This window comes from Oncorhynchus mykiss, chromosome 13 (assembly GCF_057628025.1).
Source record: "Oncorhynchus mykiss isolate SJ-2025 chromosome 13, ASM5762802v1, whole genome shotgun sequence".
Taxonomy (NCBI): Eukaryota; Metazoa; Chordata; class Actinopteri; order Salmoniformes; family Salmonidae; genus Oncorhynchus; species Oncorhynchus mykiss.
In genome coordinates this window covers 60,098,129-60,119,593 of record NC_143034.1, presented here as the reverse complement: position 1 = coordinate 60,119,593, position 21,465 = coordinate 60,098,129, and the positions used below count along the sequence as shown (strand labels likewise).

Below are 21,465 nucleotides of genomic sequence, written 5' to 3'. Positions count from 1 at the left end.
GCATTTCCTGTATCAGTGAGACATGGGTTGGAAATCTGAAAAAATGAAGGAAAAGCAGAATAATGTTTGTCATATTGTCCAGACTGGTTACATAGTAGATGTAAATCCAGGACACTTAAAGTATGATATGATAGTATTAGTATGATATGTTATGTCTGGTGTTTTTACATAAGAAAAGTAGGGTGTTTGGTCGGGGTTGATGGGTGGACAAATAACATAAACGTCTAGCAACCCAAAGGTTGAGTGTTTGAATCTCATCATGGACAATTTTAGCTAATTAGCAACTACTTAGCATGTTAGCTAACCCTTCCCCTAACCTTATAACCCTTCACCTAACCCTAACCTTAACCCTTTTAGCTAACCCTAACCTTAACCCTTTTAACTAACCTTAACCCTTTAACCTAACTCCTATCCTTAACCATAAATCCTTAACCTTAAATCCTAACCTCAAGAGCTAGCCACCTAGCTAACATTAGCAACAACAAATTGGAATTCATAACATATATACGTTTTGAAATAATGAAGATCCACAAATGAATACATACCATACGAGACGTAACATATCATACTAAATGTAGTATCTCAGATTTAGGTACAGTATAATACAACATGCTCTGAGACCACGTTGTATTGTAATAACAATGAGTAATTTTCAAAGCAGATATTCCAGATAGTAGGTTCAAAGCCAGTACAGTTGAGACACATGCATCTTAAGGCAAAACAGCCATGCTGGGTAGAGGGTTGGCTTCGGTCTGTGTGAGTGGTTTCATTGTGACGCTAAGCTAACATTAGCATGCCCTCTCCTCCCCAGGTCATGGGCTATTGGGGCCATCGCCCTGCTCTTCCTGCTTGGCCTGACCTGGTCCTTCGGCCTCCTCTTCATCAACGAGAACACAGTTATCATGGCTTACCTCTTCACCACCTTCAACGCCTTCCAGGGCATGTTCATCTTCATCTTCCACTGCGCTCTGCAGAAAAAGGTAACTCAAACACTCACATATCTAAAAGGGACCTTTTCTATTGAGTAAACTAAGCATAACATTTTAAATAGATATGATGGAATATAATTACAGTCTGCAGCCTTATGTTGTTACTTTCCCTTAATAATTCCTGTGAGAAGGAGGTGATTATTTAACCACATTTTAATTAAACAGGGTAATTATGCACGGTACATCACTAGGTGCACTATTCAGAGCTCTGTCTATTTGAAATGTTAATTTGCTCAAAGCATGTATGTCTTTGGCTGATGAAAATCTTGCCCTAAAAGGTCTGAGTCCGTATGTTCAGAATGAAAAATCCATAAATGTATAATTCTTGTGTAATTTATATGTCTAGGCTACATTGAGGTTTTTCTTTAGCTGTTTTAGGCTATCTGGCATTAGCCTTAGGGCCTAACTGTACATGCACCAATAGCCTACATGCCAATCTGAAAATTATTTTGGGAACGGGTAGAAAAGTTAACTTTTGACCCACGGAGGCAAAAAGAACAATGTCAGAGTTTAATTCAAGAGCTCAAAATGGAGAGTTGAAAATAAAGAGAAGGGAGGGACAGAAAAGTAATGTTTGTGAAAGATTAGAAGTGGTAAAAGAGGATGATAGCAGTGCTGACTATGTTATGTGTGATGGTTGTGAGGCACTATACACATTCAACAGACACAAGACGAGGACTTCAGATAGGCCTATGGCACGAGAAGGGAACTGTAGCCTACTGTTCAGATGGGTTAAATGGAAACGGAAATCTGGACACTGACTGTAGGTCTATAACCTCTCACATAGCCTTAATAATGCTGCAGAATTAAGCATTTCTTGTAGTAAAATGATACAACAAATGTAGACTATATTTTGATTCTGGGACAGGAGTGGAGAAATATGATTTCTTTCAGCATCTTGAGAGAATGTGAATGTGCAGTTAGATACTGTCTGCAAAGGTGCTCTCTTTATCAACATCATAAAAGCTGATAGTATTTCAACCACCTAAAATATGCATCCAGGCCGAACTGAAATGTTAACAGAAACATGTTGGGTCGTTTTCACAGCTTACAACCGGTCAAACTGGTGTCATTTGGAAATGTAATAATTTTCCCTAAACATCTTTCCTCCACGAAAGAAGCAGAGATGACAGAGAACATTAGCCTACCTGTCACGTTCTGACCTTAGTTCTGTTGTCATGTCTTTGTTTTAGTATGGTCAGGGCGTGGGTTGGGTGGGTTGTCTATGTTATTTTTTCTTTAATTTGGGATTTCTGTGTTTGGCCTGGTATGGTTCTCAATCAGAGGCAGCTGTCAATCGTTGTTCCTGATTGAGAACCGTACTTAGGTAGCCTGGTTTCACTTTTGAGTTGTGGGTGATTGTTTCCTGTTGTAATGTTTGTTTCACATTTCAGGACTGTTTGGGTTTTCGTTTGTATCGTTCACTTTGTTATTTTGTATTCTTTAGTGTTCAGTTTAATAAACTAAAATGGACACTTACCACGCTGCACATTGGTCCGACATCTCTTACTCCTCCTCCTCAGAGGAAAAAGAAACCGGTGACACTACCGATATTAACTAGATTGAAGGATTCATTCTATCAATTTATGATCTTATTCTGGTGATCAATGGTTTATTTAGTCTTCTAAGGCAACATATAATGACAGAAGAGAAGGTCTAATTATAGACAAGATGACTTTTTATTTTACCTTTATTTAACTAGGCAAGTCAGTTAAGAACAAAGTCTTATTTTCAATGACGGCCTAGGAACAGTGGATTAACTGTCTGTTCAGGGGCAGAACAACAGATTTGTACCTTGATGGCGCAGGGATATGAACTTGCAACCTTTCGGTTACTAGTCCAACGCTCTAACCACTAGGCTACCCTGCCACCCTGACTAACTAATAGCCGACCAAAATGTTGAAAATTAGAAGCAGAAACATATCTAAATCAGGCACCAACAAAAAGTCTTGCACCCCCTCCCCTGTCAAAAAAAATCGTTCCTCCATCTTTGACTGTAGCCTACAGCACATTTTCTATATTAGCGATTCCAGTGCAGATTTTCACTTTATCACATATAGTTGTGCGGTTGAGGATGGGTTACTAGCAGTTATGGGCAGGTGCAGGTGAATAAACAGCCGACTCGCGCACCACTAGTGTGTATGTATGCGAGTCTACTGCTTACATGCGTGTGTCTAAGCCATGTTTGCCCTCTCTCTCCATGCAGGTGCATAAGGAGTACAGTAAGTGTCTGCGTCACTCGTACTGCTGCAGCCGTTCCTCCACCACCAGCTCCCACGGCTCCCTGAAGAACTCTGCCCTGCGTGCCAACAACCGCTACTACACTGGCAACCAGGCCCGCCACGCTGCCGCACACAGACAGGTCAGTGAACGGACATACACACACACACACACGCACACACACCACAAACACATACACACCACACACACACATGTGCACGCATGCATACATGCACAGACTCTAAGGGACTACATGGGTGCACACACAGGCCACATCATGCCATACACAAACCCACAGATTACGGGTACACGCACCAATCTACAAAGTGTAGGCCTGTCCCATACCTAATTCTCTTTGACAACACTCTAAACACACACACACACCATACACTCTTTCTACAGTTGACATACCGGCTATCACACACTTCACAAATCTAATATCATCTCTATTTGGATCTACCACGTCTCAATCTGATGTTGTTTATCTGCGTGCATTAACTTGTTTATGTTAGTATGCCTACTGCGTGAGCTTATTTACTTCATGTATCTCTGGTGGCATGTATGTGTTTGCTTAGTAGTTTTAGACAGATCCATGCAAGCTTGGCAATGTTCCAGCCTCACATAGTTACAATATCATATCATATTGTTTATTCCTGTCTGTCTATCTATCTGTCTGTCTGTCTTGTTAATATCTGTCTGTCTGTCTTGTTTTGCGTCACTGTGTGCTTCTCTTCTCCGGCGTTCTAGAGTCGGATCCGCAGGATGTGGAACGACACGGTTCGGAAGCAGACGGAATCTTCCTTCATGGCGGGAGACATCAACAGTACTCCTTCACTCAACCGTGGTGAGACTCCCCACCCCCTTAACCCCCCTCTAACCCCCCTGCTGTCCCCCTCTCCAATCACGCACACCTCTATGGCAGGCTCATCAGAACTGACAGACAGACAGGCAGAACGAAGTAGGAGCACCGCTGAGTCTACTGTCAGAGACAGAGAGCGAGGAAGAGGAGCCAGTGTACATTGACACGAGCAATAGCCTGAGCAGCCGGTGGCATACCGTCGCCGTGGCAGCCATCGTCATGGGGATCAGAATTATCTGGGAGGGAGGGAAGAGTTGATGATGACAGAGGTAGTCGCTAAATCAACCGTCACTCTTTATGTTAATTTCATCCATTTTGTTTTTAATGAACTGATTAGCGTACGAGCTGGCTGGGGGTAATTAGTCTTATTGAAGAGAGTGACAGGAACAAGTGAGGGAGGGGTGCGAGGAGAGGAGGAGACAGTAAGAAGAGAGGAGGGGAGGGGAAGGAGATTCGCTTTCCTGGAACTGACATCACGGAGGAAAAAGTATACACTGAGTATACCAAACATTAGAAACACCTTCCCAATATCCACTCTGCAAGGTGTTGAAAGCGTTCCACAGGGATGCTGGCCCATGTTGACTCCAATGCTTCCCACAGTTGTGTCAAGTTGGCTGGAGGTCCATTGGGTGGTGGACCATTCTTGATAAACACGGCAAACTGTTGAGCGTGAAAAACCCAGCAGCGTTGCAGTTCTTGACACAAACCGGTGCGCCTGGCACATGCTACCGTACCCCATACACAATCCATGTCTCAAGGCTTAAAAATCCTTCTTTAACCGGTCTCCTCTCCTTCATCTACACTGATTGAAGTGGATTTAACAAGTGACATCAATACGCTTTCACCTGGATTTACCTGGTCAGTCTGTCATGGAAAGAGCAGGTGTTCTTAATGTTTTGTATACTCAGTTTATAGGGAAAGTGGAAGGAGGATGTGAGGGACAGAGGAAGCTGGGATAAAGAGAGGAGGAGGGGTAGGTGAAGGACGGATAGAGGAGGGATAGAGCTAGAGGGAGAAACGCTAAACAAAGGCGCTGCCAAGTGCGAAGTCCTTTCTTTTCCCAAGCGTTTGAGAAAAGTTTGTCATTGTTGGCAGAAAGCGAAAGATGGCAGCGCCATTCGAGAGACAGAGAGAAAGCGATAAGTAAAGAGAAGGAGAGACGCTATCATGGAGCAATAATTAAATGGGACGAATCTCGGCGAGAGCCGCTGTCTTCGTTGTTATCGCTGGCATCTCTTATCTCTTTGATTTCCCCACTTAACTTCTTTATCAACTTGTTTCTCTTCAGACAATAGTGATCTGTCCAGGAGACAAGGCGTGATGAGGCTTCCTCCTCTCTGAATGAAGCTCCCCAGATTCCCAGTGCCTGCCCTACTTTCTCTCTCCAACACTTAAAAGTTGTTGTTTTTAAATTGTCGACAGGATATTCTTTCCAGGTGTTTCTGGACAGCTAATCCTGAGTAATTTGGTGTGGAGAGAAACAGGGACAAGAGAGCGAGAGAGAGAGAGAGAGAGAGAGAGAGAGAGAGAGAGAGAGAGAATGAGAGAGGGGATAAAAGAGTGACTGTGTGCGTAAGGTAGAGAGCAGGAGAAAGAATTGGAGAGTGAGTGAATGAGGGAGTTGATGGGTGAACGAACTAACAAAGAAATGAAAGAATGTGAGTGTTTTAGTGTGAAATTCTCTCTGTGAATTTCTGTCTTTCTCATTGTCTCTGTGATGAATGGTTTGGTTGAGACCTGATGGTTGCACTTCGCCTTAGACCACTCTCCGTCATGCTGTCCCATTTTTAATTTCATGGCATTTCTATTCGACCGCCTGGGGCTGAAGCCATACATGGGCATTATAGAACATTGTCAATGTTCCATTTCTTTGAATTATATTTGTCTAAAGGTGGCATTCGCATTTCACTGTGAAATGAACTGTGTTTCAATGACTGCACTCTCTGACTACGTAATGATATGCATTAGTATTCCCCCTTCGACTACGTTGTAAGATACAGAACAATATTCCAAATGGCAACGCTGCCTGCAAACAGCACCTTTCCGCAGGAAATGTATTTTACTCAAAGGTTACAATAGCAAGGTAAACACATTCAGGGGTGTACTGTAAAATACATTACTCTGTAGAACATTACTGTCAATCGATTTGAATAGGAATTTAACATGTTTTTGAATAAACTGTCAATGGCCTGTATTACTATGTATAATGTTAATTATGAATGATGTATAATATTCATTATGTATTATATTTTGAGGTATTGTTATGACATTTATACAGTGCCTCTAATTATATTGTCTGTTATATTTTTGTATTATCATATAAAATGTTGTTAATATACCAAAACAAATCTAAAAAGATGTTTATGGTAAAGTAGATGTTTATGGTAAAGTAGATGTTTATGGTAAAGTAGATGTTTATGGTAAAGTAGATGTTTATGGTAAAGTAGATGTTTACGGTAAAGTAGATGTTTATGGTAAATTAGATGTTAATGGTAAATTAGATGTTTATGGTAAAGTAGATGTTTATGGTAAATTAGATGTTTATGGTAAATTAGATGTTTATGGTAAAGTAGATGTTTATGGTAAATTAGATGTTTATGGTAAATTAGATGTTTATGGTAAATTAGATGTTTATGGTAAAGTTGATGTTTATGGTAAATTAGATGTTTACGGTAAATTAGATGTTTACGGTAAATTAGATGTTTACGGTAAAGTAGATGGTTACGGTAAAGTCGATGTTTACGGTAAAGTCAATGTTTACGGTAAAGTCGATGTTTATGGTAAAGTCGATGTTTACTATAAAGTCGATGTTTACGGTAAAGTCGATGTTTATGGTAAAGTAGATGGTTATGGTAAAGTAGATGGTTATGGTAAAGTAGATGTTTACGATAAAGTCGATGTTTACGGTAAAGTCGATGTTTACGGTAAAGTCGATGTTTATGGTAAATTAGATGGTTACGGTAAATTAGATGGTTACGGTAAATTAGATGGTTACGGTAAAGTCGATGTTTATGATGTTTTGTCTCTTTCTCTTAGCCACCATGGGAAACCACCTCCTGACCAACCCAGTGTTACAGACCCGTACTGGCACCTCTCCCTACAACACCCTACTAGCTGAGAGCTTCACTCCCCCTTCTCCTGGGGTCTTCAACTCCACCGGTAAGTAAACCTTAGTGTGTGTGTGTGTGTCCGTAGTGCGTGTGCTTCTGCATATTATGCAAATATATTTTCTTATTTTTTTGCGTCTAAATATTTTTCTGTCTGTTAGTCTTTTTATGCCTCATTGTGTGTGGAGGATGGAAAAAGTGTGTGTCTGTTTCACTGGCGATGAGTGTGTGTATCTGTCAGACGGATTCAGCAGTAGAGAGAGAGAAAGCCGTGCCAACTGCCTAGCCATCTGGCCAGGTCTCTAATCCTGCCTTGTTGATATGAAGAAGCAGAAATTGATTAGAAGTAAAGCTTCATCTGTGACTGAAGGAGAAATCTTGGGGACAGCTTCCCTTCTCAGACTCTCCCCAGAGTAAATGTGTCACATACAGTTGTAATGCTGTGATAATTCACTGAGAACAGCAGCAGACAGCGGTGGCTAGAGTGATTGGGACAGTGGACTCCATTCAGATTCATGTATCTGAGTTGTTCGGGTTTATGGAGCATTTTGACTTAGATACTAGAAATACACTGAGTGTACAAAACATTAAGAACACCTGCTCTTTCCATGACAGACTGACCAGGTGAATCCAGGTGAAAGCTACGATCCCTTATTGATGTCAGTTGTTAAATCCACTTCAATCAGTGTAGATGAAGGGCAGGAGACAGGTTAAAAAATTATTTTTAAGCCTTAAGACAATTGAGACATGGATTGTGTATGAGGACCTTTCAGAGGGTGAAGGGGCAAGACTAAACATGTAAGTGCCTTTGAACGGGGTCTGGTAGTAGGTGCCAGGCGCACCTGTTTGGAACTCAATATTAGGAATGTGTCCTTAATGTTTTATACACTCAGTGTAAATACTGTTGAAGTGGGAAGTTTACATACACTTAGGTTGGAGTTATTAAAACTCATTTTTCAACCACTCCACAAATTTCTTGTTAACAAACTATAGTTTTAGAAATGTACATGACATTAGTAATTTTTACAACAATTGTTTACAGACAGATTATTTCACTTATAATTCACTGTATCACAATTCCAGTGGGTCAGAAGTTTACATACACTAAGTTGACTGTGCCTTTACAGCTTGGAAAATTCCAGAAAATTATGTCATGGCTTTAGAAGTTTCTGATAGGCTAATTGACATAATTTGAATCATTTGGAGGTATGGATGTATTATAAGGCCTACCTTCAAACTCAGTGCCTCTTTGCTTGACATCACGGGAAAAGGAAAAGAAATCAGCCAAGACCTCAGAAAACAATTGTAGACCTCCACAAGTCTGGTTCATCCTTGGGAGCAATTTCCAAATGCCTGAAGGTACCACGTTCATCTGTACAAACAATAGTACGCAAGTATAAACACCATGTACGCAATCCCAGAACAACAGCAAAGGACCTTGTGAAGATGCTGGAGGAAACAGGTACAAAGGTATCTATATCAACAGTAAAACAAGTCCTATATCGACATAACCTGAAAGGCCACTCAGCAAGGAAGAAGCCACTGCTCCAAAACCGCCATTAAAAACAGCCAGACTACGGTTTGCAACTGTACATCGGGACAAAGATGGTACTTTTTGGAGAAATGTCCTCTGGTCTGATGAAACAAAAATAGAACTGTTTGGCCATAATGACCATCGTTATGTTTGGAGGAAAAAGGGGGAGGCTTGCAAGCCAAAGATCACCATCCCAACCGTGAAGCACGGGGCTGGCAGCATCATGTTGTGGGGGTGCTTTGCTGCAGGAGGGACTGGTGCACTTCACAAAATAGATGGCATCATGAGATAGGAAAATGATGTGGATATATTGAAGCAACATCTCAAGACATCAGTCAGGAAGTTAAAGCTTGGTCGCAAATGGGTCTTCCAAATGGACAATGACCTCAAGCATACTTCCAAAGTTGTGGCAAAATGGCTTAAGGACAACAAAGTCAAGGTATTGGAGTGGACATCACAAAGCCCTGACCTCCACCCTATAGAAAATGTGTGGGCAGACCTGAAAAGCGTCTGCGAGCAAGGAGGCCTACAAACCTGATTCAGTTACACCAGCGCTGTCAGGAGGAATGGGCCCAAATTCACCCAACTTGTGGTGGGAAGGTTGTGGAAGGCTACCCGAAATGGTTGAACAATTTAAACAATTTAAAGGCAATGCTACCAAATACTAATTGAGTGTATGTAAACTTCTGACCCAATGGGAATGTGATGAAAGAAATAGAACCTGAAATAAATAATTTTCTCTATTATTGTTCTGACATTTCACATTCTTAAAATAAAGTTGTGATCCTAACTGACCTAATACAGGGACTTTTTACTACGATTAAATGTATTTGGTTAAGGTGTATGTAAACCTCCGACTTCAATTGCAGTATACTAGATAGATCTTCTGGCAGTAGCCCTTAGGTGGTAGTCCTACTTTGTATTCCCTATTCTTACAGTAGAGCTATCCAGAGTACTCTCATATTACTGTAGGTCTTAAGTAGTAGAGCTATCCAGAGTACTCTCATAGTACTGTAGGTCTTAAGTAGAGGCGCTATCCAGTGTACTCTCATAGTACTGTAGGTCTTAAGTAGTAGAGCTATCCAGAGTACTCTCATAGTACTGTAGGTCTTAAGTAGAGGCGCTATCCAGAGTACTCTCATAGTACTGTAGGTCTTAAGTAGTAGAGCTATCCAGAGTACTCTCATAGTACTGTAGGTCTTAAGTAGAGGCGCTATCCAGAGTACTCTCATAGGACTGTAGGTCTTAAGTAGTAGAGCTATCCAGAGTACTCTCATAGTACTGTAGGTCTTAAGTAGAGGTGCTATCCAGAGTACTTTCATAGTACTGTAGGTCTTAAATGGAGGCGCTATCCAGAGTACTCTCATAATACTATAGGTCTTAGGGTAGTAGAGCTATCCAGAGTACTCGCTCTGTGCTCCCTCCTCTTCTCTCTCCTCTTCTCTCATCTCTTCTCTATCTGTGTGCTCCCTGCCTGACTGAGAGGGAGTGTGCCAGCCAGTAGAGAGTTACTATAGTAGCAGCCTGTTGTGTTGTAGTAGAGGCCTGAAATTGTAGACAGCATCTCTGTTTAATATTTTAAACACTCTCTGCACAATGCGTCAGGCAGCCTGACGGCCACGGGGTCCGGCTCAGCAGCGGCAGGGACATTTTTAGAACCCTGAGAGGAGAGGAAGTAGGAAGTGTACTTCATTAGAATGTCTAATTAGCCCTTCCACCACCGCCATAGCAACAACCGACGAGTCTTGATTAAAATCATACCACGCATTAAAAATTAAATCCACACCGAACCGCAGTCTAACACGGATTTGCTTAGGGAAGCCATGCCTCGCTATGCCTCTCATTTCGATGCGATTACCCTGTGATGGCAATTTAGGAGGAAAATCACAACATATTTTGGTGTGTTGAAGGCGCGTCGTAGAATAAGCATTACTGCTACTTTATGAGATGGCGGTGCATGCATTATGGATGTACTGAATCACAGGCTCACAGACAGCAGAATATACCACAGTGGTTTGTGTGTGTGTGTGTGTGTTTGTGTGTGTGTGTGTGTGTGTGTGTGTGTGTGTGGTGTAAATGATGGTGGATTATCATGTCAAAACTACAAGTTGTGTGTTTGTTTATGAGGCTGTTTGTGTGCCTGTGCTTTATCAATGATTTATAGATGATTTACACTAGATGACTAACAGGAGGCGCTGTTTTGAAGCCACCACTCCTCCATCTTGGCACACCCTCACCGTTGTAAACATTTTTGGGGGAAGCTATGGAAAAGCATTTATTAATGTCTACATTTGTTTTTGTCACGTTTATTATATTATAGAGCTAAACATAAAATAAAAAATATATATAATTTTTGGTTCTGACATTACTGTCCCCACTACAACATCAAAATACTTAAAAATACATGTCATTGTGTCCTTGAAACATTGAATTAACATACTGTATAATTCCATTAATTCCTATATGGCTGACCGGTGGCTTCAAAGCCTCTTACTGGCTAATACATTGACTTGTATATTTGTTTGAGTGGTTTGACTTTTGTTGTGGGTATTATTGGCTGATGTGTTCTCTTGTTAGTCTTTATCATAGCAATAAAAGCTATTGATTGTAGAGAGAGGGAGAGCAAAATAGAGCGACAGAGAGAGAGAGTGATGAAAGAGAGAGAGGAGGAGAGAGGAGGAGTAAAAGTGACTCACTCACCAGTATTTTTAATTCCTTTCTTTGTGGCTTCTCCATGGATCTACAGGAACCTTCCGTGACCCAAGTATGTCCACGTCTATAAACCTTTATGTTACTATCAGTGTGTATTATAGTGTTTGCACAAATATTATATTTTCTCCAAATAATAATGTTTAAGCCCTAATTCTATTTAATAACCCCTATGTGTTGTGTGTGCTGTGTGTTTGTGCAGAGAACACTTTGTGTAAGGCCCGTGATCCATGTGGTATGGACACCCTGCCCCTCAATGGTAACTTCAACAACAGCTACTCCCTCCGCAGCGTGGGGCCGGTGGGCGGTGGCGGGGGCAGCTGTGACTTCCTGGGCGGGGGCATGGGGTGTGCAGACGCCCCCCCTCCCCTCCTCAACCCCCGCGGGTCTGAAACCCTGGGCGGGGACGGAATACGGCGCAACCTGTCTGACGCAGCTGCCTTCGAGAAGATGATCATCTCTGAGCTGGTGCACAACAACCTGCGTGGGGCAGGAGCTGGGGGCGGGGATAGGGTATGTGGTAGTCTGGCGAGGGGCCCTCCTCATGGCGGAGTAGGCCGAGGCACGGGAGTAGCTGTGCCAGAGCCGAGCATCAGCCTGGACGACGATGAGGACTTCCTGTCCAGAGAAGGCGGGCGCCAGAGGACGCCGCAGGACGTAGAGCTGCTCTACAAAGCCCTGGAGGAGCCGCTGCTGTTGCAGAGAGCCCAGTCTGTCCTTTACCAGTCTGACCCCGAGGAGTCAGAGAGCTACACGGCCGACCTTACAGAGAGCCTGGGCCACAGTGGCCACAGTGGGCACAGCGCCGGAGGCCAGGGGTCTGGGGGACAGGGCCCTGACTCTCCCGCCAGGGACTCCCTGTACACCAGCATCACCAACCTGCGAGACTCGCCCTACCCGGACAGTAGCCCCGAGCCCCTGGAGGTGGTGCCCCGCTCGGCCCAGCCCCCTGAGGAGCTCTATTACAGCTCTGGGAGGCCCGCCCTGGGGTCTCGAGGAGCACCCATGCAGACCTTCTACCAGGCCCCGCCCCCCAGGAGGCCCAGTAGGGAGGGGGAGGGGCACCCCGGCCAGGAGCCCACCCACAGCGAGGGAGACGGACAGATGCAGCTGGTCACCAGCCTGTGACTGGAACCGGGAGGATGCGGACGGGGACCAAGATGATGAGGATGAGGATGAAGGCTGGCTGGTTGCCTCCTCAGAACCCGCCTCTCTCTCTTTCTCTCGCTCCTCTCCACTTCCTGCTTGATTGGTTGCCTTTTTTTCCCTCTTTATTTGTATTGAAAGATGAGCGAGCAAATGTACATTTAAGGAGAGTTTTAGCTGTCTCCACGGCAACAGTCTTATCCTAGAGAACCTCCGCTGTCTGGTGGAGTGATGGCTGAGTTGTTCTTCTCTGGAACATTCACCCGCTCTCTCCTTCTCTCTTTTCAACATCCCCCTTTCTCTTGGCACGCAGCAGACAGATGCCAAGTCCAGCACTCTGAATGTACCAATCCAACAAGCCCCTTATACCTTACTCCTACAGAGCTACAGATATTTCTCAACTTAACTTTGTTCAAAGTCCATTTTATTTAATTTCACTGAATTTCTACAAACATTCCTCTCGAGAAATTGGTCTCATTTTCTAGTTCCCTTTTCTCTTTCCCTTTTTCATGTTCCATCTCTCTTTTTGTTCACTCATCATTTGCTCGGCGTAGTTAGCTGTGGAGACAGGGGATATACTGTAGTAGCCTATTATACCGTAGGAAAAAAATCTCTGAAAGCTACTTCAGTGTTGCCAAAAATACATTTTCCCAGCCAGAACAGAAACTGGAGCATTCGCACACACACAGACATACACACACACGCTCACTCACTCACAGAAGTGCTTGTTTCTGAACATCAGACACAACCCTCCATCTGAGTAAAAAGAAGCCAGAACAATTGTTCAGACAAAGGCAGTTGGAGCTGTCTAAGAGTAGTTGCCTTTATTTTATCTTGCTATGAACTGACTCTTATGTACAGAACTAGAGGAGAGACTGAGGAAGTAGGAAGTACACCACAGGACAGGAAGGCTGTTTGAGGGGTCAAGGGTCAGGGGTCAAGAGGTAGATCTTTAGGACTCGAGGAACGGACAATGACTTTTTTTTTATTTGGGCTTTTTTGTTATTTTCTTCAGACATTTGAAAAGTAAAAGACTGCTTTACTAACTTTGAAGAAGAATATGTTATCTTGGTGACTTTCTGTTGCATCACCCGGAGGGTTAAAGGGACAGATTGTGCACCCTTTAAGAATGGATGCCCTCTTCAATGGATGTGTCCACGTCACCTATGTGTGGTTGTGACAGAATGGACTCTAAATGTTGGAAGCACTTCAGCCGTTACGCAAGTCTAACCCTGTACATAGGAACCACACAAACTACAGTACTTACTCTACTCCTACCGTGTAAATACAGAAACCAGATGAAGAAAAGCAACAAAAAAGTAAGAAATACTAAAAACAGACTTCTTGTACTGCAACAAAACAACAAAAGAAAAAAAGAAAATGTTTTGGAGTTTGTGACCTGAATGATGCACTCCATCTCTCTGCCCGTCTTTATCTTGCTCTCTCACTGTCGTTCTCTTCAGTCATAACTAGTGCTGTGCCATTCAGTGAAAATCTCTCGAACAGAAAAACAGAGAGAGAGAAAGAGTATGATGGGTGGTAGATTTTGCATACAAATAAAAACGTTTAAAAAAAAGTCCTGGCACAATTTTATGTAATATAATCCATTACATGTTGTTAATGTTTGACCTTTGACATTCCCAGACAGGAAGTGCTGTGTGGGTGGGGGGAGGGGGGATAGATGTCATAATAACATGTCATACTGTGCCTCATCATGGGCGTTCCAATGCATTGTGGTACAAGGGCAGCAGCCATAATGTGATTTTGGTCAGTAATGTATTGTTTGAAAGGTTTATATCCTAGATACAACTAAATGATATCATTTTAATATGATGGGTTTTAGCATGTCAGATAACATTTGTTTTCTATCAAACGTCTTTCATTTTGCTGTTTCTAACAGATAGTTTCAGCATTATTCCAGAGCCTAGTGTGTGTGTGTGAGCGTGTATGCGTACATGTGGAGGAGAGTGTGTGTGTACATGTGGGTGTGTGATATGCTCAAGCATATGTACCATATTCGTGGGAATTTTGTAAGTGTGTACATTCAAAAAGCTATTTTTGTTGGGTGAATTGAATGCACACCAGAGGAAGGGGACAGTAATTCTATATCTAGGAGAAAGCCTTTTATTCTATTAGCTTCCATCTCAAAGACTAGGGTAGCCAGCTGCTTCTGTGTGGCTGTTCAAAGACTAGGGTAGCCAGCTGCTTCTGTGTGGCTGTTCAAAGACTAGGGTAGCCAGCTGCTTCTGTGTGGCTGTTCCTGAGGTTCAGGTACCAACGTAAAACTGGGACACTTCAGGCTGCCTCACAGGATCTTGAGCAAGGAACAATGACAGGGTTTGTCCGAAATGGCACCCTATTTCATATGTAGTGCAGTTCTGACCAGGGCATGCCTATGTAGTGAACTACTATTAACCAGAGCCCTATGCGAACAAAGACAGAACTTGGATCAAAGACGCATGCTATGTTCAAAATGAAACTATAATGCACAACTTTTCACCAGGGAAAAAGTTGTCCACTATGTAGGGAATAGGGTGCCATTTCAGACACAGACAGTACAATCAGAATGACAGGCAGACTTGACCGTTGGGAACATCCAGTCAGAATGACAGGCAGAGTTGACCAATGGGACCAGAATGTCAAAATGACAGGCAGAGTTGACCAATGAGATCATCCAGTCAGAATGACAGGCAGAGTTGACCAATGGGACCATCCAGTCAGAATGACAGGCAGAGTTGACTGTTGGGACCATCCAGTCAGAATGACAGGCAGAGTTGACTGTTGGGACCATCCAGTCAGAATGACATGCAGAGTTGACTGTTGGGACCATCCAGTCAGAATGACAGGCAGAGTTGACCAATGAGACCATCCAGTCAGAATGACAGGCAGACTTGACCAATGGGACCATCCAGTCAGAATGACAGGCAGAGTTGCCCGATGGGACCATCCAGTCAGAATGACAGGCAGAGTTGACCAATGGGACCAGAATGTCAAAATGACAGGCAGAGTTGACCAATGGGACCATCCAGTCAGAATGACAGGCAGAGTTGACCAATGGGACCATCCAGTCAGAATGACAGGCAGAGTTGACCAATGGGACCATCCAGTCAGAATGACAGGCAGAGTTGACCGATGGGACCATCCAGTCAGAATGACAGACAGAGTTGACCAATGAGATCATCCAGTCAGAATGACAAGCAGAGTTGACCAATGGGACCAGAATGTCAGAATGACAGGCAGAGTTGACCAATGGGACCAGAATGTCAGAATGACAGGCAGAGTTGACCAATGGGACCAGAATGTCAGAATGACAGGCAGAGTTGACCAATGGGACCAGAATGTCAGAATGACAAGCAGATTTGACCGATGGGACCATCCAGTCAGAATGACAGGCAGAGTTGACCAATGGGACAAGAATGTCAGAATGACAGGCAGAGTTGACCAATGAGATCATCCAGTCAGAATGACAGGCAGAGTTGACCAATGGGACCATCCAGTCAGAATGACAGGCAGAGTTGACTGATGGGACCAGACAGTCAGAATGACAGGCAGAGTTGACTGATGGGACCAGACAGTCAGAATGACAGGCAGAGTTGACTGATGGGACCAGACAGTCAGAATGACAGGCAGAGTTGACTGATGAGACCAGACAGTCAGAATGACAGGCAGAGTTGACTGATGAGACCAGACAGTCAGAATGACAGGCAGAGTTGACTGATGGGACCAGACAGTCAGAATGACAGGCAGAGTTGACTGATGGGACCAGACAGTCAGAATGACAGGCAGAGTTGACTGATGAGACCAGACAGTCAGAATGACAGGCAGAGTTGACTGATGAGACCAGAATGTCAGAATGTAGTGTTGCAGTATTAAAGCGTTTCCAGAGAGAAACCATCCATCAAACCAGAGATGTATTCATGAGGTTCCTTCCCCCTGAAGTCTGTCCCAACCTTAAAAATCTGAGAGTTTTGCCATTCTCTTTATTTATGTATTTTTCTAATGCTTTATTTATCTCTATATTTATTTATGTATTTGGAATATTTATTTCTATGTTCATTTATTCATGCTTTATTTTGTTTTTTTCAAGATCTCTGTACATAGCTGAGCTGTGCGATGCGAATGCTGAAGTAAGCCCATTTAAATGTGCAGTACATTTAGGCAAGTAGATGGATTCTCCAGCGTCCACTTCAGGGTGACATTTGGTTAGGGCCTGGGTGTCCCACTTCTTCCTAAAGAGTCCTAAAGGGCACATTGAGTTTAGTTGTGGATCTTGGGGGAGAAAGGGAAGGATTGAGAGCCATTTCCATTTCTTCTTGGTAGAAGAATCTCTCTTAGTTCAGACTCAGATAGGAGGCCCAGGTGTTCTACAGGAGGCATGTGTGCAATACTCTGCTGGTGTGTCTGACTTGGTTTAACATTGGAAACGGCCTGGTAGGGTAGTGTTACTATATGCCTACCACTGGACCGCTGTGTATGTCTGTGTTTACAGAAGGATCTGATAATTATGCACATTTTCTTTTGCTTGTTACTGGAAATATTAATTAAACATTGGCCTTGCAGCTCATAGTTAATTCAATAGGAGCATTGACCGGTCAGCAATGAACAATTGAATGTATGTTGACTAGAAGGAATAAAGAAAGTGAATTAATTGCCTACACTGACCGCCATCATTATCATCACATCACCACCTACACCTTTATTGATGTGATCTTCAAAGTTGACCTTTAGCTGGTAACCTCACAGGGACAGACACTGTGCACGGACAGACTCACCAGGAGGGGAAGAACCTTCATCACCATCTCCTGTGTAGGCTCTCTCTCTCTCCCCTCACCTCTCTCTCTCTCTCTCTCTCTCTCTCTCTCTCTCTCTCTCTCTCTCTCTCTCTCTCTCTCTCTCTCTCTCTCTCTCTCTCTCTCTTCTTCCCTCACCTCTCTCTCTTCTCTCTTCCCTCTTCCCTCACCTCTCTCTCTCTCTCTCTCTCTCTCTCTCTTCCCTCACCTCTCTCTCTCTCTCTCTCTCTCTCTCTTCCCTCACCTCTCGCTCTCTCTCTCTCTCTCTTCCCTCACCTCGCTCTCTCTCTCTCTTCCCTCACCTCTCTCTCTCTCTCTCTTTCTTCCCTCACCTCTCTCTCTCTCTTCCCTCACCTTTCTCTCTCTCTTCCCTCACCTCTCTCTCTCTCTCTCTTCCCTCACCTCTCTCTCTCTCTCTCTCTCTTCCCTCACCTCTCTCTCTCTCTCTCTTCCCTCACCTCTCTCTCTCTCTCTCTCTCTTCCCTCACCTCTCTCTCTCTCTCTCTCTCTCTCTTTCTTCCCTCACCTCTCTCTCTCTCTTCCCTCACCTCTCTCTCTCTCTCTTCCCTCTTCCCTCACCTCTCTCTCTCTCTCTCTTCCCTCACCTCTCTCTCTCTCTCTCTCTTCCCTCACCTCTCTCTCTCTCTCTCTCTCTCTCTCTCTTCCCTCACCTCTCGCTCTCTCTCTCTCTCTTCCCTCACCTCTCTCTCTCTCTCTCTCTCTCTTTCTTCCCTCACCTCTCTCTCTCTCTCTCTTCCCTCACCTTTCTCTCTCTCTTCCCTCACCTCTCTCTCTCTCTCTTCCCTCACCTCTCTCTCTCTCTCTTCCCTCACCTCTCTCTCTCTCTCTCTTCCCTCACCTCTCTCTCTCTCTCTCTCTTTCTTCCCTCACCTCTCTCTCTCTCTCTCTTCCCTCACCTTTCTCTCTCTCTTCCCTCACCTCTCTCTCTCTCTCTTCCCTCACCTCTCTCTCTCTCTCTCTTCCCTCACCTCTCTCTCTCTCTCTCTCTTTCTTTCTTCCCTCACCTCTCTCTCTCTCTTCCCTCACCTCTCTCTCTCTCTCTTCCCTCACCTCTCTCTCTCTCTCTCTCTCTCTCTCTCTCTCTCTTCCCTCACCTCTCTCTCTCTCTTCTCTCTCTCTCTCTTCCCTCACCTCTCTCACTCCATCCCATCTGAATCCACCAGTGAGCTCCCTTTTAGCCCAGCATTAATCCCAGAGTTTTGTTTGGAGTTCATTTGTTTGTCTTAAGCTTTGTTTAAACCAGATTGATATCTCAATAAACAGTGGAGCCGTACTGTATTGTGGTAATGCTAGTGATTATACAGCAGAAAGCACTGTAGGACCCAGAGACCTGCTCAATGGGAGTTTCACCCCCATCTAAATCCCTATGTTACCTCTGATTAGGATAATAACACTGGCTAATCATTTACTGTGCTGAGACCACAGAGGGAGAGACCTCTCTCTCTCTCTCTATCTCACTTCCATCCCACTACTCCCTGTCCGTGCATCTAGCCCCTACCTCCATGTGTGCAGGCAGGTGGATTGAAGGTTCTTATAGGATAGAGTTGGAGTCAGTCTGTCCCTTAAGTCTGCGGCCCCTGCAGCTCTACCCCAGTAGAACAGTCATCTCTCAGTGTTCCAATAGACAGCGGAGGACACTGTGATCTGACAGTAACGTTGCCCTGCTGCTGACCTTCTCAGATGGACTGTTTCTCTCCCAGGTTTGTGATGCCCATATCCTGTGACCTCTGCGTTAGTGTGAAAACATGTCAGTGGTTCCTCTGCAGCGGAGCGGAGGAGAGGAGAGGAGGAGCACTGGGTCAGGTAGTCTATCCCCAGGGAACTGCCATAAAGGGAGCGGTGTCAGGACATGTGATGTCACAGTTAGCCAGGGACAGAGTGTGTGTGGGGGGGATGAGTGTCAGTGTGCCTGTGTGTTCGTGCAAGGTTATACACGAAGCAGAGATAAGGATGTGATGTATTGTTCTAGATGCCTTACTGTTGCTGTGGTGAGGAGTCAGGAGGTTCCAGTTCATCAACTAACCAGGCGCATTAGATCAACTCCACTGGCCTCACAAACCCATTGTAACAGTAACACAGAGGTCTCTGTCTGTGTAGTGAAATTATTGAGATATAATAGGAATCAACTGCCACATCTACTGGACAAGGGAGATTTTCAGAGTGATAAGGAATGCAGCAGGCTTTCCTATATGAAATTAGTACTATTTTGTTATTGGTCTCTTGTTACGTGTCCACATTACTATATACAGTACATATATCATAGTTTTAAGAATATGTGGGAGTATGATTACACAAATGCAGTGACAAGGATTGTGCTGTTTATTTTTGTGTTGGGTAACTGTCCGTCCATGGAGCTGAGTTATGGCTCAAAGCGGCGGCCATCTTTTATACAGGGTGGGACTACAACAGATGGATTTCTGGGTAGGGTAGGCTGGGTACTCTACACCCGGAACCTCTGGTCCAAAATCAAAAGACAACACACACACACATACTACACGCATAGTAACACACATACATGTCCAGTCAGGTTAGGTAGTTTAAACTACTGTGTACAGTGAAGTGGCGCTAGAGATCATAAAAGATCATAAGGGACTTACCGTTTACATGTTTAAAGTCGATCCACGTAACCGTAGGAGCTAGGAGCAGGCTGACGTTGACCTATTCATTTTTGTAGGCATGTTTTTCTATTTGTGAATACACATCCCAGTACTCTGGCTCCTCTGACTGTGTGACTCTGATCTGAACTGTGTCTGAAACTCTGCATGTGTGGATGACTAACGCTATGGGACACTGATGAACCAACTCTGTGGTGAGCAGCTCCATGGGACACACATACTCCCCACGAGGCTGACTGGTCACTGTAGGCTAGAGATGCTGGTCTAAGTGGCCAGCCACCTATCGAGGTCTATTGGTGAGTGTTCTGCATGGCTGTAAGTGTACAAGGGCAGGGTCTGGGAAATGTGCATGAGATGTTCTGGGCTCTATACAGTAGGAGGGTCTGTGATGCTGTTAGTAGCAGGTCAGTATGTTCATTGGTCAGACCCAGCCAGACAGTATTAGACATTAGGAATGACCAGACAGGTAGACAGTCTAAGGCAGAGAAGTGTTGGTAAGAGATGAGTGACGACTGGTATAACTATTGCTGGGTGTATGGATGGAAGGGCTCAGTTTGGGAGGTTCATCATCAGTAGGACCTTTGAGGACGGAGTACTGATCGTGTGCCATTGGGGTGATGATAATGTGTACATCTCCATTTAGAGTACTTCTCTTAGATTTTACTATGATGGGTTTTTCTCCATTCATTTATTCTGTACTTCTGAATCCTTTCTAAAGAGAGGTTGATGTAAAACCTTGATTCAGTTTTGTTCTTTTTTTATTTGAGGACTGATGTGTGATTCTTTTCTCACGTCATTGCTTTGACAGCTGTCTGTCTATCTGGGCCAAAGGGGGTGGTGGTTTTCTGTGAGCGTTTGTGTCATCGCAGGTCAGCGCGACCCTGTATCAGCACATATTAATAAAAAACTATTTAAAATCGAACTACCTTGTGTCAATAATGGACTAGAGTTTCCCTCCAATCTTTACATGTGCATTCATTCTAATGCTGTGTGGGTGTCTTTCAAGATGAAAATGAAAAGGTGTCTTTAAGTGCTAATGATTTATTCATGGTTTGGCCTGCAGGGTGATGGGGATCTGAGTATGGTGGTGTATTAAACCTCAGCCTCGTACCAACAGGAGTACAAGACTCCCTGCCTCTGCCTTGCTCTGAGTAAACTCTCTTCTCAACCACATGCAGATGGAACTGTGGGTGGGTTGATTCTTGTCTTCTATCCAAGGCCTTCAAACAAACAAAACAATCAAAGAAAAGCTAAAGAAAGGCGAGAGGAAGGAGACGTTGTTTCTGTACGAGTCATGCTCTCACTCCCACTCAGGGTTGGTTGGTTAGCGATGGGTCCTGTACGCCCACCATGATTGGAAGACGACCAACAAGGTTATTCTATGTTGAGGAGGGTTAGTTCATGCTGAGAAATCAACGGTTGTTCATAACAAATGGTACTGAGCACCAGTGGCAGACATTGAGAACAGAGGTGGG

General features: G+C 44.0%; 1 protein-coding gene across 2 annotated transcripts in view; it reads left to right on the top strand.

Annotated features, from left to right (window-relative positions):
• The window catches only part of LOC110485210 (adhesion G protein-coupled receptor L1), a 218,625-nt gene extending 204,680 nt beyond the window's left edge, over positions 1-13,945 (top strand). For both annotated transcript variants that reach the window (XM_090197034.1, XM_090197035.1), the window contains 6 exons: positions 812-980; positions 3,196-3,351; positions 3,957-4,053; positions 7,105-7,227; positions 11,456-11,473; positions 11,621-13,945. In XM_090197034.1, the coding sequence (XP_090053160.1) occupies positions 812-980; positions 3,196-3,351; positions 3,957-4,053; positions 7,105-7,227; positions 11,456-11,473; positions 11,621-12,546 (1,489 nt within the window). In that variant the 3' untranslated portion in view covers positions 12,547-13,945. The remainder of the gene's footprint in view (positions 1-811; positions 981-3,195; positions 3,352-3,956; positions 4,054-7,104; positions 7,228-11,455; positions 11,474-11,620) is intronic.
• Positions 13,946-21,465: the final 7,520 nt, after the last annotated feature.